This window comes from Plecotus auritus (genome assembly GCF_963455305.1).
Source record: "Plecotus auritus genome assembly, chromosome: 11".
NCBI lineage: Eukaryota > Metazoa > Chordata > Mammalia > Chiroptera > Vespertilionidae > Plecotus > Plecotus auritus.
In genome coordinates, this window is record NC_137777.1 from 36327663 (window position 1) to 36346296 (window position 18634).

General features: G+C 42.9%; 1 protein-coding gene across 1 annotated transcript in view; it reads left to right on the top strand.

The window, feature by feature from the left end:
- Positions 1 to 16318: 16318 nt before the first annotated feature.
- BHLHE22 (basic helix-loop-helix family member e22) overlaps positions 16319 to 18634 on the top strand; it is a 3561-nt gene continuing 1245 nt past the window's right edge. Inside the window, exon 1 of the mRNA XM_080646666.1 lies at positions 16319 to 18634. This exon is cut by the window's right edge and continues 1245 nt beyond it. Coding sequence (XP_080502792.1) covers positions 17117 to 18217 — 1101 coding nt within the window. The 5' untranslated portion in view covers positions 16319 to 17116 and the 3' untranslated portion in view covers positions 18218 to 18634.

The following is an 18634-nucleotide window of genomic DNA, read 5'->3' on the forward strand; positions in this document are numbered from 1 at the left end:
AGGCTATGCAAAGGATAGAGCAAATGGGGCAGGGAAGAAATAAAAGCTCTTGCTGGAAGAATACAGATGCGATGTGAGAAGTGAGAGAGATCGCAGCAAATTGGTCAGTATGGCCGAAATGAATAGCTGGGCAATGGTCCACTCTTAAATTCAGCACAGAGGTCAATAAGACAAGAAACATTCCGCAAAGTGGTTGGATTTCAGAAACCAAATGTCATAAAAGCCTTTAGTGAAAGCAATTTTCCTTGAGTGTTGGTTGAGTTAGTCAGACTAGAGTGGATGAGGACGAGTAAAACTGAGTAGAGAAAATAAATTTAAAATGCTTCTTCCAGAAACTTGCCCTTAAAGGGAAGGAAAATGTACAAAGGTAGCTAGAGGAAGCTGCAAGAATGAGGGAAAGACTTGTTTTGTTATAGGATTGGAGTGACTGGTAGATATTCCTGGAAATGCTGCAGCAGAAAGGGATGATGGGAGAGACAGGAGAGCTCCTCAGAAAATGGGAGAGTGTGGTATAAAATCTACGTGGATTGCCTTGCTTTGGATGTCAGGAAAATCACCTCTTTCTCTAACAAACAAGGGGCAAGCACAGGTGCAGATTGGAGGAGGGATGGCTGCCTACTCTCACTATGAGGGTTGTAAAGAATTTAAGGGATGTGGACAATAATGTTTCAGTCAATCATAAAAAAAGAAATGGGAATTATGTCGAAACAATGTACAATGAAATAGGAATGAAAATATATAATACCAAGGAAAGAGGAAGACTGGCCCTAGCTGGTTTGGCTCAGTGGATAGAACATCAACCTGTGGACCAAAGGGTTCCAGGTTCAATTATCATCAAGGGCACGTACCTTGGTTGCAGGCTCCTCCCCGTCCTGGGCCCTGGTTGGGGCTTGTGCAAGAGGCAACCAATCAATGTGTTTCTCTCACATCGATGTTTTTCTTCTGTCTTTCCCTCACCCTTCTACTCTTCCTAAAAATCAATGGAAAAATATCCTCAGGTGAGTATTAAACAAACAAAAACAAAAAAAAAAAAGCAGAAGACTTCAAGGGTACAGATATAGAGATAGATTCACATAAAAGAATACAGATGTGAAATATAGTAAAAACAATGCATAGAAGGAAAAGACAGTCTTTTTATAGATACTGCAATATAGTTGATAGTTATCCTGCAAATATTCTGAGTTAAATGAGGAAAAAGTAAACTAATTATTATCAAGGGTGTACCAAGTAATGGACAGACTAGTTTGACAAATATTTTCTCATTCATTCCACATCGCAGTGATATTATTTTCATTTTTTCCTAATGAGTTAGCTGGAATTCAGGTCACAGCTATCGAGTAACAGAGCTACTATTCAAACTCATGTCGTGTGACTTAAAAACTCACCATCCCTTTACACTTCCAAACTACTATTGCTTTAAGCAATGAAAGAGCATTCACTTTGGAGACAAATAAACCAGAATTGAAATATATTGTTTCCACATCTCAGTTCCTATATTGTCAACTTTCTGAGAACAAGGTTTATGTCTTTTTCACCTTTGTATCACTTACGCATAACACAGTGCTTAAGTATATGAAAAGTGTCCAATAAGTGCCCTGGCCAGGTGGCTCGGTTGGTTGGAACACCATCCCATACACCAGAAAAGTTGCAGGTTTAACTCCCAGTCAGGGCACATACTTAGGTTGCAGGTTCGATCCCTCATCATGACACTTATGAGAGGCAACTGATTAATGTTTCTCTCTCCTTTCTTCTCTCTAAAATCAATAAAAATATATTCTCAGGTGAGGATTTAAAAAAAAGTGTCCAATAAGTGATTGCAGTACTAAATTTCATTTCCTTATGTCTATTTCCATATTCACAGCAGGATAAAATAAAAATATTACAAAGGAAGACAAATGAAAGTGAAAAATGTTTTTTAAAAAACTTGTAATGAGATAACCAAGAAACAACTAAGATGGGAAAGTAATCTATGGTGTAGATTGCATAAAATAGTACATGTAATTGCCAGGGTTATTTGAGTGATTTGCACATGTTGATGGCAGCGAACCTATGTCACTGTCAATAGACAAGGATAGCACATTCCTGCTCTATGCCAGATCCTAATATTTTTAAGTGGGTTTACTCAAAAAGTCTAAAGAGCGTATTGTCAATTAAGTATTATCAAATATTCCAAAAGTGCTTTCTGTGTTCCAAAACCTACATTGAATTTTAAAACTACATTTCTATGTTCTCGCAGCAAATAATTATTTTTTTTGCTTAAGTTGATTTTAACCCTTTTTTGGACTCCATTTGAAGAAGCCCAAAGAGCCCTCATTTTAAAGACCAGATTTTAATTTACACAATTTTAACAACATGGAGTTAAGAGTTTGGAAGCAAAATAATGCATATTCTAACAAAAGTTCACAGTTTTTGATATCAAAGGAAATCATAATATGCATAACGCACAATAAGCAACATTTGCAAACTATATGTATGGAGCGTGGGTACATCTGGCATAATATTTAATTTGAATATTATATTTGTGTTATGCACTCAGCATGTCAAATAGCACCACTCATTTCAGTCCCCTAAATTAACAACATATTTAAATGCTTCACTTCAAGTCTATAACCAACCAAGCCCCAAACCAAAAATCATATGAAAAGGGGATGGTCTGAGCCAGGGGTGGGCAAACTTTTTGACTCGAGGGCCACAATGGGTTCTTAAACTGGACCGGAGGGCCGGAACAAAAGCATGGATGGAGTGTTTGTGTGAACTAATATAAATTCAAAGTAAAGGAGCGGTGGGGAGAGCAAGAGAACCAGATAGAACAGCCGGATCCGGCCCGCGGGCCGTAGTTTGCCCATGGCTGTGAGCTAATGTTAAAACATCAGATTTTATTTTTATTTTGAAAAAATAATTTTATAAATAACACATGATTTTTAAGTGAAATTCAAGCCAAAACACAAGGAAATAATGATTTTAGGTCCAACAAGCCAGAAGTTTTCCTTACTAACCATAAATGAACATCAGCTTAGACATCTCTAGGCATAAATTCAGATAAATAATAAATATGTAGAGAGAGGTATAAGTGACTATAAAATATGGGTTGTTTTTATGCAGGTTCTAAAATTATTTAATGATATTTTCACTTAACAAAGCAAAATAAAATGTAAAACATTCTAATTTTGGATAAATTTTTAAACCAAATTGATAAAAGTATTAATATTTCCTCTAGATTCTTTTGCTCTCCAGTATTTTGGCTAGATATGGAGGTTTGAGTAGAGGTGAAATACCCTGGGATGGGGTTGGGGGGTTCTTGAGACACACAATCCAGTAGTCACTCACTCACTCACTCAGAGGTTCTAACAGACCCTTGAAAGGAGTAAATATGATAAGTAATGCTTTTCAAGCCCCTCAAGTTGATAGCACTTGTTTTACAGGTAGTAAAATACTATATTCTTCCTAAAGTTCATAATAGAAATGCAGGAAAATGCTAGGGTTAGCTAGCTATGCCTTTATTTTCTTATTTCCCAGGAACATCATGCTTGAATGGGTTTCTGAAGAGGACCATCTTCCTATTTGACCTGCTGCTCTGGAAGGTGAAGGGGCAAGTAATGGAGTAACATGCCTTCCTGTATATAGTTCATAGACTCTGGCTGCAGCACTTTTTTTCTCTTTGAGATATAAAATAAAATGTGTAATTATTCACATCCACAAATTAAAGTCACAATGAAAATAAGATGAAACCTAAATATGAGGAACATAAAATATCAAATATGTGTTTACAGATGTATTAAAAACAAAGAATCAGTGAAGGAGAAGAAGCTATGAAGATGTTCACTAGCCACCCTTAAAAATCTTCAATAATTACAAGGATGTGAAGTGTTGAAATTATGTTATGCATTTGAGCAAATAGAAAATCCATAAAATCCATTTTTATATTATAAAATATTTTAAGAAGTATCTGTTTGTCTATCTAATGGCCCATTTGGAAGTAAGTACCTTTGTAATCACCAAATAAATTTACAAGCCCAGCAGATTATCATTACTTTCCATCTCTTTTCTAAAATAAACTCTCTATATGCAATTATAAGGGCAATGGAGTGTGTGTAGACTTAAGAAGAATGGAAGGTTGTGAAGTGAGGGGGTGTCCTTCCTTGAAGTAAATAAGAAGGTAAAATTTGCTACTTTCAGTCACTAGTAAAAAATTTCTTTTCTATTTTATGATATCTGAAAGAATGGTTGCTGCTGCTGAAATTATATTTAATTAATTAGATACTGCTCTATGTACCTGAACCATGTCTACAAATTCACTTGTGTACCACTAGGTGGCAGTAGTGCTATCTAGGGCAGCATTGACCTTATCTTGATTATCTAACACCTTCTCTTTACAGCTTCTGGAGCTTCCCAACTATTACATGTCTCATTTAGAAAATTTTTGTTTTTGTTAAAATACAACTGAGTTAACAAATAAGAATTAATTAGATATCTGTTTCCAAAAGAAATATTAGAATCCGGATTTAAAGAAAGATGGCCTCGAACATTGTTGAATATTACTGTATGGCTCTGCCTCCCATTGAGTTGAGTTGTACTGCGCAAACTGAATCAAGTTAGATAGATGCTGGAATGTTTAAATAGGTTTTGTCACCACTTACCTTAATTTAGGTTACAAAATTACTCTGACATGCTTCATAGAGGCAGGAGCTTTCCTCATTCTGCTCCTTCAGGTGAGTTTTAAACTGGCTGCTTACTCTTATCAAGATGAAAATTACATTTTATCCTGCTAATGAGCTTTGAAGCATAGTTTCTCCTTGCAGGACTATTATTCCTCAAAAATAGACTGAATAAATTATTGCTGGATCCCTCTGCTTTTTCTTTTACCGCTTGCAAGCCTAGGCATGATTCAAAACTGTCAACCCTGTCAAGAGTCACACTCAGTAAGAATCAGTACTTCCTTACTTATATCATCATCTGTAAACCTCTCTAATATATTCCTCTTTGGAAGCTTCTTTTAATATGGGAGGATTTTTTCCCCACACGTTCACTTAAGGTATCTTATTAAGTTGGCAGTATTCAGGATCTCCTCACACCTCTCTAAAAAGAAGCTTTGCTGTCTTGTCTTTCATTGTCCTTCAATATATTTTGAAGTTGGCAAAAGAGATTGATATTAAAGCTTCTATAGACAACAATCATGTCCTCCTTCATACCTTAAACAGCATCAGGATCTATAAAAACAAAGAAACAAAAAAACAGATTTCCTCTTAACTGTAGTCTGAGATTGTTTTCAACATGTCTATTTCAACATGTAAATTTTTTTAAAAGTCCATGCATTTAAAAGAAAACCAGCTGTAACATTAGTATTAGTGATTAGAAAATATGGGGAGCTTGATGGTACAAAAAAAAAAAAAAAAAAAACAGTGAAGAGCAGCTCTGACCAAACTCATATGCAAATTGCTTTCTTTTAAAATGGTAGCATGTATCAACACAAATGACATTTCTGGGTCGTGGCACATCAAACTACCCACAAATGAAGGATGACTTAATTGCTTCAACCACAAGTCAGAAGAGCTCAGTTGGCAAATATAAAAATATATTGGTGCTATTTGCATTTGCATTTGAGTAACCGGTGATTTCATTTTAATGCCGAAGTCTAGGTAACAAAGAAACCCACAGGTAGTGAAACACATCTTGCAAAGCAATGGATACAATCCCTGACCAGGGTGTCTAAGGGTGCAGAGGACACATTGATCTTGTCAGCTACATCCGTGGGCATAGGAAATACCGTTGTCAGCTCAGCACCTTCAGATCACAGTATTTGAGAGTTTATGTCTTTTAGGTTAAGCAGTTAAGCATTTACAGAGATTTGCTGCCTGTAACCATCACCTTTAAATGACCTCCTAAAAATCTTTTAATAATTATTATTCTAAATATCTAATGTTACTATTAATAGCTTAACTTGCTCCTCATAATTTCACCTAACAATGTATTTCCAATAAATAGTCACAGCAGAGTGAGGCTTGCTATATTTTAGAGTTTACTATGTAGCAGCCCAAATAAAGTAAAAATATATAGAAGAGAAAAAAATATGACACAAAGAATAGGACATATCTGTAGGCCTTGTACTAAATGTGATTCCAAAACAAGTAATGATAAAATGTAGACTATAGACTCTCCATTTCTTCTAACCCATTATCTTTAAGATGATGTTACTTTCATATTTTCTCAACTTTGTAATCTAAACAGCAAACTTAATTCAGGAAAAATAAAAACCTGCCATTGCTGATTACCATAGCCTGGATCATAGACATTTAAATCAAAAGTCACTTGAGTTGGAAAAGGTTTAAGTTTTTTCAATAAATTATTTTTTATAATGACTATAAAAGTTATATAGTACACAGAGGCTAGCTGGAGCTAGATACTTTACTGTACCTGAATTGTGGGGAACACTTTCTGAGACATAAAGCTGACAATCAGACATCCAAGTGTGACCGGGAAATAGCAGCCCCTGAAAGATTAAAGTGTGAATTTAGTAACCTCAAAGGCAAAAACCATTGTCCTTTCACTCCTGGACCAGGAGACAGAATGGGCAAATGACAATACAAACACATGTAAGGAGACCAGAAAGATAAAATCATACTCCAAAATCACTTGTCAAAGCTGAAAGCGAGAATTTTCGCCCCACAAAAATCTTTATTTCTTATGCTATTTAAAAAGCAGTTCTATGAGCATAGTAAAACATATGCATGAAATGGCTTAATTTACAAAGTTAAACTGAAAATTATTCATTATTGAAACTCAATAAAGTCACTAACATTGCAATATAATCATCAAGTATTTTAAATGGTATGAGTTTTCTTCAAAAATAGAATTACTAGTAGAAAAGTTCAAATATCTGTGATGAAGCAAAAATATATATTGTTCATGAATATCATCATTATTTTTAAATGCATTCTTGATCCAAACAACATGAAAAAATATGAAATTTGAGGAGCAAATAATGGAGAGCAAAAGAACCTAGAGGAAATATTAACACTTTTATTCATGCAATCTTTTATTCTTGACTTTTCTAATTGTAAAAAAAATGCTATACACATAATAAACAGTAAATATCTGTCTGTCACCTATAAATCTCTTAACTTTTTATAAAAATATTTAAAGTAACTTATGAGAAACCCCACTCTTGACCCTCCTATCCCAGTTAAGTGTTCAGTAAACTTCTTTTAGATTTTTTCCTGCATGGACCTACCCACATACCTTTTTGTTTAATAACAAATATGACTGTGGCATATGCTAAGTTGCTTTTGAACTTAATTATGTGTCAGAAGTGTCTAATTTATTTTTATAGCACCATTCTACTTTATGGAATGAAAACACGATAATTTATTTAATTGTTTGTTTACTGAACAACATTTAGGTTGTTTTGTATTTTCTGCCATTTCATAAAATCCTTATACATATATCTATTACTTATGTCACTTTTTCCATGGGGTAGATTCTTAGGTGTCAGAATCCAAGCCACCTTCCCAAAAAGATTGTACCAATTTTCACTACAACAATTTTCCTCATAACTCTGCATATTGTTAACTTTTTAAAATGTGGACTATTTTAAAAATTTGTTTTAATTTCTATTTTCTTTTTAATTTTTCCAACACCATTTATGCCTTCTATCACCTCCACTCTCTGAATATCTTTGTATGTCATTTTTTGACATTTATATTTCTTTTGTTAATTGCCAGATTAAATTATTTTCCTATATCCAATAGGAAAATAGCTTCTTGTTGTTTTGCAGAAGCTCTTTGCATAGTTGATGTATTTATTTCCTTCTCCTAATCTATCATTAGTCTTTTAACATGGTTTATGGTCTCTTCCTTTGCAGAACAGGAATTTTAATTTTTTACGTAGTTAAATATGTCAACCTTATCCTGTGTAAGTCCTTCAATTTTTGCCCTGTTTAGGAAAACCTCTCCACCTCAGTTTCTAACACTTAACTGGGATAGGAGGGTAAATATAGTAATGCTATCATTGTGTTACTTTAAATGTATTTCTAAATCCACATAGAATTGATTTAACTCTGATTCTAATTAAATAATAAAATATAAGTAGAAATACTCTTCAGATACTTACAGAATAATGAAACCTGTGGGCAATGAATAGCTGAGGTTTAAAAAGAAAAAAAAAAAAAAGAAGTTTCGACAAACCTGATTATCTTTTTTGATAAAAAGAAAATGCCACAACTAAATGAATTGGTCAGTGAAGACAAGATGTGTAATAAAGTTAGAACTTTGACATATGTTGGCTCTATAAACGTTCATATAAAATTAATTCAAATTGGCTTTAAGGTGAAACTATCCATCAACTGAATTGACATAAATTGGACCATAAACAACAGAAATAGTAATAATATCGATGTAACCAGCTATAGGAAGGAAAAAAACAATATCACACAAAGATCACTGACAGATCCAGATTCACAAAGCTTTTACATAAACAATCTAGAAGGAAGAAAAATAACATAATCATCAATTTAACAAATGTCACTGAACTGAAAAGTGCACTCCACACATTCAGAAGCGCTGTAATACAAGAATTCTTCTGAAGGATGGAAACACAGTGGGATATCCAAATCAGAACTGACTTTGGGCCAAATCACAGCCATTCTTCTCTCCGTATACCAGTTAATTCATTCAAATCGCACTTTGTAACTGGCTAGAGACAAATCTATTCAGTTTGAGACAGCAGAGGAAGACTTCGCACTCCACAGTTTGGCAGTCCTGGCATTCAGGAGAAGGGAGAGGCAAAGAAGGGTATGGGTGCTGATGGCCTGGGAACATAAAAAGTTCCACAGTGACGGCCCCCCACTTCCTGTGACATTCGAACATGGCCCAAGCAGTGAATTGCTGGCCCAATATACCCGCACTTGAAAGTTATGACAGAAAAAGCAAATAAAATACAAACCAACAATGCTCATTAAAAGTGACTACACTGGTTTAGATGAAACAGTCACAGAAGCATAATAAAGTGTTAACATTAAATCCACATACCATTTTAGTGTTTGCAAAATGCTCCCACACAGTCTCCTTTGATTAATACCCTGAGGCAGTAAAAGAAGCCATGATTAATAGATCCATTTTCCTCCTGAAGCTAAGTAGGATCAAGAAAATTGCCAAAGATTACACAGCTCCTCTGCTGAGAACCTGTGTTTCCAACAACGCCTGTTCATACCTTTAAAAGCAATCTGCAAAGAAGAGCAATCAGGTTTAGACATCTGTAAAAATCATACTTCAAAAACTTCATTTTAAAAGAAAAAGCAAGTAAATACACTAAATGTATTCTTTGTCCTCAAATCTGTGTACCTACTTTTCCTCAGCCTTCCTTCCATCCTTGTATTTCCCCAGGACGCTTGTTCTCAAAACAATGGGAATATGGGAAGCAACTCCAGGGAGTAAGAGGATAGAGTGGGGCAAAAGTCGGTTTACACTTGTGAATACATGAAACAGAGTTTATTCTTGTGGTGTTATTTATTAAGTATTGTATTATTTTCCATAAGAACAACTGTAAACTTACTTTTGCCTCATCTGTATTTAAGCATGTGGATTACAAAACAATCTTCTGGGGAAATCTCAACTTCTTATTCATGAGACAATGGGAGGTTTGTGGGGGTTTTGTTTGTTTGTTTGTTTTCAGAAACACCTAAGGCCTAGGAGGTTCCCAAATCATGTTTGGGATTAACTTTTTTTTTTTTTAATATATTTTTATTGATTTTTTACAGAGAGGAAGGGAGAGGGATAGAGAGTTAGAAACATCGATGAGAGAGAAACATCGATCAGCTGCCTCCTGCACACCCCCCACTGGGGATGTGCCCGCAACCCAGGTACGTGCCCTTAACCGGAATCGAACCCGGGACCCTTGAGTCCGCAGGCCAACGCTCTATCCACTGAGCCAAACCGGTCAGGGCTGGGATTAACTTTTAAAGTCTGTCATGCCACCTGGTGATACCCATTTTCCACATGGGTATTACACTACAATAGACAGACAGCCTTGGGCCGTGACAACTGTATGCAAATGATGGCCCCTTCGGGTAGTCTGAATAAAACACTTCATTAGAGGAATATTATTATTATGTTAAGGAACTCTTCTCATGATGCCTTGTAGCTATTGATTTCCTTTTTATAATACTTCCTTAACAATGTAAATATAGCACCAATGTGAACAACTCAATCAGTATAGTTTTCAGCCAGATACAGTAATAAAATACAAGTTGAATGTTTCTCAAACATAAATTAAATATGATTATGTCCAACAATACTGCCTTGCTAGAATAGATCAAATGACCTCATCAAAATTGTTTGAGAAGGTGTCAAGCTTAACCATGTTAAATTTCAAAATTTAACTGTGAAAAACTCTCTAGCTAACCATCTGTTGATCTAATTCCTCCTAAATATAATCAAATTTCTTTCAAACAGAAACTCTTGCATTGACAGAGTAAATGAGTCCAAATATTTGGTTTAATAGATCTTCACTTTAAGTAATCAAATAAAATTAATCTTTCAACTGAAGTGAAGTTTACATTTGTCTGATCTACAATGTTTTTGAAGGGTTTCACAATATTTTGTACACTACAAAAAGCATAGCTACTTTTATTTCCATTTCAAACAGCTGGCCTGAGTATATAATCATAGATGAAAAATGTCCTTAATTGGGATGTCATCTCTAAATTTTACTGGATTTCAGTCCTATTTATAAAAGGGAGCAAAGTTTGCAAAAATACTCATATTACAGAAACATTTTAATTCCAAAAAGTGTGAGGTAGTCATGATTCTAATATGTGCATTAAGTTGTTGGGAAATGATTTAGCTTCAGGTGGTATTTAAGGCTCAGAAACCCTAAGGAAGACATGAGACTCAAAGACTATGAGATGAGAGACTGTTAATTAAGTGGAGGGCTGTTGATAAAAACAGGGCAGACTATTTACTAATGTTGACTAGTAAAATTCTATGAGGAACTAGCAAAATTTATGTTTCAACACACCATCATTTCACATTAGTCTCCTTTCTACCATATGTGGAAAGCATCATCCACAAAAAGTAAATAAAGAGAACTGCTTTTACTGAAAATACCCTTGAAAGAGAAATCTGTTGGTGATTAAAGTATCTGAATAGTAATTCAGTACTTGGTTTTCACTAGCTAAATTAATTCCTGAGCACACCGAAGTGTTTATAAAGTTACAGTATCTTTTGCATAAAATGACTGGTTCAAGTCCTGTTTTAGAAATTAACCTGTGGTTTAATGTCTTCTATCAAGTTAGGAATTTATGATAAATTAAAGAATCATGTTTATCATTAATCCCTAGAGTAATAACTATATTTGAATCTATAGAAACTATGTGTGTAGATATAAATTATATCCATTTATAAATATTAGCTTCCATGATTGTGTCTGACAGCTTGTAATGAATTTTCAGCTCATGTTTTGTAATGGTAATTGATTTATCCCAAATGATTTTTTAGGAGTGAGATAGAGTATTTGAACGTTTCCTGTTCAGCATTTCAGTATTGTTGTCATCCCCTCCACATTCTCCTCATTGCCAGGAGGTGGTGCTGTGGGTTTTAAATCGCAGAGCTGAAAATCCCACAGCAGATCAAAGCCCTTTCCAGTTTGTTTCTCCCTTCATTCGTGGAAACCAGGCAAGCCCTAAAAATGTTCCACAATTTTTCCTCGGAAAAAAAAAAAGTCGAATGTTTTCCAACATTCGATAAAGATAAGATTTGAAGGAGGGAACACGTGTAACAGAAATAAGTACATCAGCCCCTAGTGAGTGCAACTGAATGCAGAACATTCCAGTTAATTCTTCCAAACACTTTTCACTAGCTTTCCTCTATCCCCATGCGCATATCCTGCATTGTCCTCCGGGGTCTCAGCAATGCAGGGCAGGGGACAAGTTTTTCCACTTGCCTTAAAAGTCTCCATCACGTGAGAGACCCCGCGGGCGTCAGGTAAGCCCTTCGCTGGGGACCTGCCCGCGAGCTTGCGTGGGGCGCACAGTCGCGCTGAAAAGGCTGCTTCTTGGGGCGCAGAGAGTCTCTCTTCAGTCTGTTCAATCTGAAGCTAACTTGCCGCCAAACTTTCGTGAGGATCCGCCTCTTCTATTTAAAGTAGATAAGGAAAAAGAAAAATCTTTCCGAAAAAAACTTTTTATCAACAGGTTTTCACGTTTCCACGGTCGAAGTCCTTGGAATTGCCAAGCACTTCAAAGCCATTGTAAAGCTGGGGCCTTCGGAGCCGGGCAGCTCCGTTCCAGCCTCCTGGGCCCCTGCACCCTCGCAGCCCTCCTCCTCATTCGCCCCGCCGGTCCCCAAGACACACGTGCACCCATAGTATCTCTCTGCAGTGAGCTTTGTAGGACCTGGCGAACTGGGTGAGAAAATACGACAAAACGACCCCAAAAGGCTCGGGCTGGAATTTCTCCGCCACCGAGTTGACCCTGCCTTCCCAAACCCGGAGGGGGCGCAGGATGATAAACCTCAGCTGTGTGGCTTCAAGCTGACACAACTGCCACCAGACAACGCGGACTGGGCGGGGGGAGGGGGGAGGCAAATGCAAGTTCAAGGCCAGCAGGCCTCCCGTCGCGGCTGAAGGGCGGTCTAGAGTGCCCGGGCCTGGAGAGCGGCGGGGCGCACCCTGTGTCTAGGCGGCCGGGGCGGGCGCGGGGACTGCACCCCCGGGCCGTTCCCGGAGGAAGTCCCACGGGGGCCTCCGCGGTCCCCGCCGGACACGATCTTCCAGACCGGACTTCTCCGCGGCCGGGAAGCGCCTGCCGGGACCGCTCTCAGGGAATTTGCTTTTCCAGAGCAGCTCCCAAGCGAAAGTTCATGTCATTTGTGCTAAACTTTGCTTTTACTTTTTAGAATGTTCTCAGATAGATTGAATCTCCCTCTCTCTCTCTCTCTCTTTCTCTCTCTCTCTCTCTCTCTCTCTCTCTCTCTCTCTCTCTCTCTCTCTCTCTCTCACACACACACACACACACACGGACAATGCTACCTTTCAGAAAACACACAGATACCCCAATCCAAGTGTTCAGGGTTCTCCCAACTTTTTAATCTAGATGAGTAATAAACTGTTTATCGGGGCTATAGAAATAACAAAGAGGCACCCAGGCTTTGCTCTTCCCGAGTAGATTAGGTTGTGTTCCGTTCTGATTTGATTTAGGTTCCTATTTCAAATTTCAAGCGAAGATGAATAAAGATGATCACTAAGAAATTTAAAGTATGACCTAAAAAAATTAGTTTGGTCTGAAGCTCAGCGCTCTATAACTCCAGGGTGGTGCTGCTTGCTGAATATTTTAGAATCCTTCCCAAGCCTGAGGTATGTTCCTTCCCGCTGTAGCAAAACGGTATTCATCTTTGTACAACATGCTCTGGGACTGTCAGTGTGGTACCCAACGCTCGGCCCAGGATGCTCCCTGCGCCAGCGGGCCTCGCTGCGCCCAGCACCCCAGGCCAGCACCGAGCGCGCCGGGCTGGGTGTTGCTGGACCGTCCCCGCCCCGCCCTCCTCCACCCCCTCCGCCCCCAATCCCGCCAGCCGAGTGGACGAGTGGACTGGGCTTCCCTCGCCGTGCTGCGGGCAAAGGAGACAGTCCCTGCCTTTCCTGTGCCCCAGTTGCTTAGGTAACTCACAGTGACCTCTGACAATGCACCATCAGAGGACTTCACTTCCAATGCTTCATGCTCTGGTCATCAGTGAGTCAGGGGTTTTCCCCGCGGGCTCATTTCCCACCTTTCTTGCCCACTCCTTCCTGCCGGGGAACCAGAATGTGTTCATTTTGGCTTTTCCTCTGCTACTTTTCCAACTTGCTAGTTACATCAGGAGCCGAGGCCCTTTCCCCGCTTCCTGGCGGAACAAAGTTCCAGTGCACAGAGTTCCGGAGCTCCTGCGGGCAGAGGGCACTAAATCAGCAGCAGACTGGCCCGAAACCAGGTGGCGGGATCCCACTCCAGTGAGGAGAGAGAGCGAGCCTAGGCCGTGACTTAGGGCTGGCGACGATTAAACCAGGTAACGAGACACCAGGCAGATGCGTTTTCATTGCCCTGTAAGATAAATGCAGTGCTAAGTGCCTGACAACTTCCCAGAAGCAATCAGCAAAAGTTTACGAGTGCGTAAACCTCAAAGACCATTCCCCGACGGTTGTTACAAGGCCCACATTTAGAGCTTCTATAAATTCTCGGGCACAGTTCCCCAAAGCGAAATGTCCACTGTCTTATTAAGCAGCCACCTCCTCCGGGAAGACCTGGGGGATTTTCTTGAGCCTCTAAGGAAAGAGGTTTTTGCCTCCTACTGAGTGAAATAAAGTTGCGCAAAAGTTTGTTGCAGATTTTTGGATGGCCACAAGTGGGGGCGGGGTGGAAGGATGGCGTGGAGGTGGGGTGGGAGAAGGGCTAGGACGCGCTTAGCTATCTGACAGCAGCGAAGGATCAGGATCCTGCGAGGGTCCCAGTTCGAAGCCAGGCCAGGAGGCGTCTTGGCTGCTTTCTGTGGCCACCCTTGCTGGGCTTCCCGGCCCTGCAGGACCCACCTGGCTTGGGAGTGGTAGGTCCTTCGCCCTTCCAGTGCCCACTGACTGGCCGGCAGAAGTCCAGGCGTCCCGCGGGAAGTGCCAGCCCACTGGGAAGGCTGTCTCGAGGAAGAACCGAATCAGACGTCCGGGACACGTCTCCACTCCTCCCAGAGCCACGGCACACTCGACTTACCTACGTGTTTATAGAGAACCTTTGTTTACAATCCCCGGAAAAGAAAGGTGCTAATTGAAAAAACAATAACAGGAGCGTGTCTTGCACTTCCTAAAGGGAGAGGTTAACAGCTGCGAGCGCCCGGGAAGGGAAGGTGGGAGGGGAGCGGTGAGGGGGGCGGGGGTGGCGGGGGGGGGGGGGTCCCCAGCGAGACCCGTGGGCTGGCTCAAGCCTTCCAGAACCGCCGGCCTCGGTCCCAGGCTGGAAAGCCCCCCGCAGCCCGCGTGCTCTTTGTCAATCTTTGGGTTCCAGTAAATTCTATGGCGCGAAGGTAACCGACGACTGGGAAGTATTTCGGTCCCGGAGAGACTGAATCTCAGGCAATTAGTTTGGAAAGATACCGCTGGGCCCCCATTCAGCCTTTCCAGGTGACCGTGCAGGCGCTTCTGCGTCGGCCTCGCCCTTCCTTTATGAAACCAGGCGCCCAACTGTTCTAAATATTACCATTCAAAAACAGGTTCTGTGGCGAACCTCATTTGTGAATCTATTACAGAGATTAATAGATTATTTCTCCTTTTTCAACTAATTCTCAGTTGGGAAATTTAACCATATGGTAAGGAGAGAATTAGAATTTCATCACATTAGAGCAAAATGTAATGAAAAGAGTCCAACACCTGGGGCCAACTCAGAAAGCCACAATTAAAAGGTTTTTAATGAAACCGGAGAAACCAAAAACCTCATAGGCTTCAGCAATTCTGCCACATAAGAAAGATTTATTGGAGGTGTTGGGGAATATTGTTTTTTACTTATGTCTTAAGGATGAACACCAGCCGCGAAGTGCCATGTGCTCCTTAGACACGCAACTGGGGAGCGAGAGGACGGCGTGTACCACTCCCCCCCCCCCCCCCCCCGGGGAGCCCGTTCCCAGACCTCCCTTTATCAGCCCTCCAGAACCGCCAGGCAGGTCCAGATGTCCCCGCGGGGCTTCCTAGCCCTGGCGGTGACGTCTCCGGGCAAAAAAAAAATATGCAAATATGCACAAATGCCCCACTTGGGGTGGGAGAGGATTCGACTCCCCGTAAAGTTGGTTATTCCAAAACCACGGGCTTTAAAATCTGGAGGAAACTTTGAGAAATTAGTTCCTTCCTGTTTAGGAAATCGTGTGCTTCAGGCACCATCACTTTAGCCGTTACTTGGAAATCGGGCAAAGACACCCCCTCCCCTTTTAATCGAATGGGCTGCATAATCAATTTACTCTTCATCTTTCTTTTTCTTTTTCTTCCCTGGTTGGAAATGGGCGGGGGGTGGTGTGGAAATAAGTCAGTGTTTAAGGGGGACGATTGCTTTGCTCTCTTACTAGTTGAGAATCTAGGGTGAATTTGGGGCAAGTCCGCCCCCAACCCCCAAAGTCCCATCTCCAAATCCAGACCAGTGTCACCCTAGGAACATGGGTGGAGTATCATTCTAGCCCGGAAGGGTAATTTAGCACAAGATGAGACAGCACTGGCGAGGGAAGGGCGGTGGGGGTGGGGGTGGGGGTGGGGGTGGTGGCTTTCGACGGGACTCCCAGGCTTCGCTGCCGATCTATAATTTGCTGAAGGAGCAAAGAACATCCTCGGCTCTAAGTAGGGCTTTTAGTGTGCTCATTGATGAGTGAAAGTCGCCACACATGTCAAGCTAAAGGCAGTTGTTGGGTTACTAACAGGACCCAGCGCCTTGCAAACATATGCGCTAAGTTGTGTATACAGATGGCAGGCAGAATAACGGAGCAGGCGCCTTTTATAAAGCTCTAGCTGCTGCCTGTCTTCAGACCTGGGAAATGAAACTATTCAGACTCGCGGCCAGATAGCGCCTGCGATTGTTTGTTACCGTTTTAATCCTATTAATTAAAACGTTAACCTGATTGGGTAGAAAGCGCTGTCCCAACAGGCGAGTCTTCCTCATAATAACCTACTCAGAGATAATGATGTAAAAGACTCCCCCGTCTGTGGCGGCGGCTGGCTGATGGGTCCGGAAATCTCTTGAAGGTGAATCCAAGCAAGATAAACGGTGCGGAGAGGAGGCGCGGGGCTGGGCTCAGAGCGGCGGCGGCGGCGGCGGCGGCGGCGGCGGCGGCTCCACTCCCTCCGCGCCCACCCTCCCACCATGCGGGGCCGCGGCCCATGGTGAGCCCCAGCAGCCAGCACCATCGGCTGGAGACGAAGAAGAAGAAGAAGAGGAGGAGGAGGCGAGCGCGGGGGAAGGCGAAAAAGAAAAAGAAGGGGAGAGGGCTGCCAGCAGCACCGGGACCAACGAGCACATCAGCCCCGGAGCCCGGCTCGGGCGCATCTTCTGCGCCGCCTGACTCCCGAGCGGAGGCGGCGGCGGCGGCCGGCGCGGCGGGCCGGGGCTGCGTGCCGGCGCCGGACCATGGACCGCGGGCTGCACCTCGGAGCGGCCGCCGCGGGCGAAGACGACCTTTTCCTGCATAAGAGCCTAAACGCCTCCACCGCCAAGCGCTTGGAGGCATCTTTCCGCTCCACGCCCCCGGGCATGGACCTGTCCCTGGCGCCGCCGCCTCGGGAGCGCCCGGCGTCCTCCTCCTCGTCGCCCCTGGGCTGCTTCGAGCCGGCTGATCCCGAGGGTGCAGGGCTGCTGCTCCCGCCGCCTGGGGGAGGTGGCGGCGGCGCGGGAGGTGGTGGTGGCGGCGGGGGGGTGGGCGTCCCCGGGCTGCTGGTGGGCTCTGCCGGGGTTGGGGGCGACCCTAGACTGAGCAGCCTGCCGGCTGGGGCCGCCCTGTGCCTCAAATACGGAGAGAGCGCGAGCCGGGGCTCGGTGGCCGAGAGCAGCGGTGGCGAGCAGAGCCCCGACGACGACAGCGACGGCCGCTGCGAGCTGATGCTGCGGGCCGGAGGTGTCGACCCGCGGGCCTCCCCGGGCGCGGGAGGCGGCAGCACCAAGGCAGCGGAAGGCTGCTCCAACGCCCACCTCCACGGCGGCGCCAGCGGCCCCCCAGGGGGTCCTGGCGGCGGCAGCGGTGGGGGTAGCAGCAGCGCTGGCGGTGGTGGCAGCAGCAGCAGCAGCAGCAAGAAATCCAAAGAGCAAAAGGCGCTGCGGCTCAACATCAACGCCCGAGAGCGCCGGCGGATGCACGACCTGAACGACGCGCTGGATGAGCTGCGCGCGGTGATCCCCTATGCGCACAGCCCCTCGGTGCGCAAGCTCTCCAAGATCGCCACGCTGCTGCTCGCCAAGAACTACATCCTCATGCAGGCGCAGGCCCTGGAGGAGATGCGGCGCCTTGTCGCCTACCTCAACCAGGGCCAGGCCATCTCGGCCGCCTCGCTACCCAGCTCCGCGGCTGCAGCGGCGGCGGCCGCTGCCCTGCACCCGGCGCTGGGCGCCTACGAGCAAGCTGCCGGCTACCCGTTCAGCGCCGGGCTGCCTCCGGCAGCCTCTTGCCCGGAGAAGTGCGCCCTGTTCAACAGCGTCTCCTCCAGCCTCTGCAAACAGTGCACGGAGAAGCCTTAAACACACCCCTGAGAAACATCAGACCGACCCAAAAGCTAGAGGAAAGGGAAAAGCTGCCCCCCAACCCCCCTTTATTTTGGTCCTCTGGTAGTTGTGAAACATTTGCAGAGCAAACAAAGCAGAGGCGAGAACTGAGGAGACGTGTCAGAGACAAACGGGACTTTAGCCTTGACATCCCCAGAATCTCGGTCTTCGGAGTGGGAGGGAGGGAGGAAGGAGGTGGAGTTGAGCTAAAGTATGGATGTCTTTTTTTCTCAGAAAAGTGGCAACTTTGGTGGCAGCCTAGGACGCCAGGAAGCAGTTTTCCTTTAAGATTAAAAATAAGTTTGAAAAGTAGTCGCTTGGTTATAAAGTGTGCAGAGTATTAATACTAATCTTACTAATAATTGTGAATTTGGCTAGTGCTGAGGGGGAGAG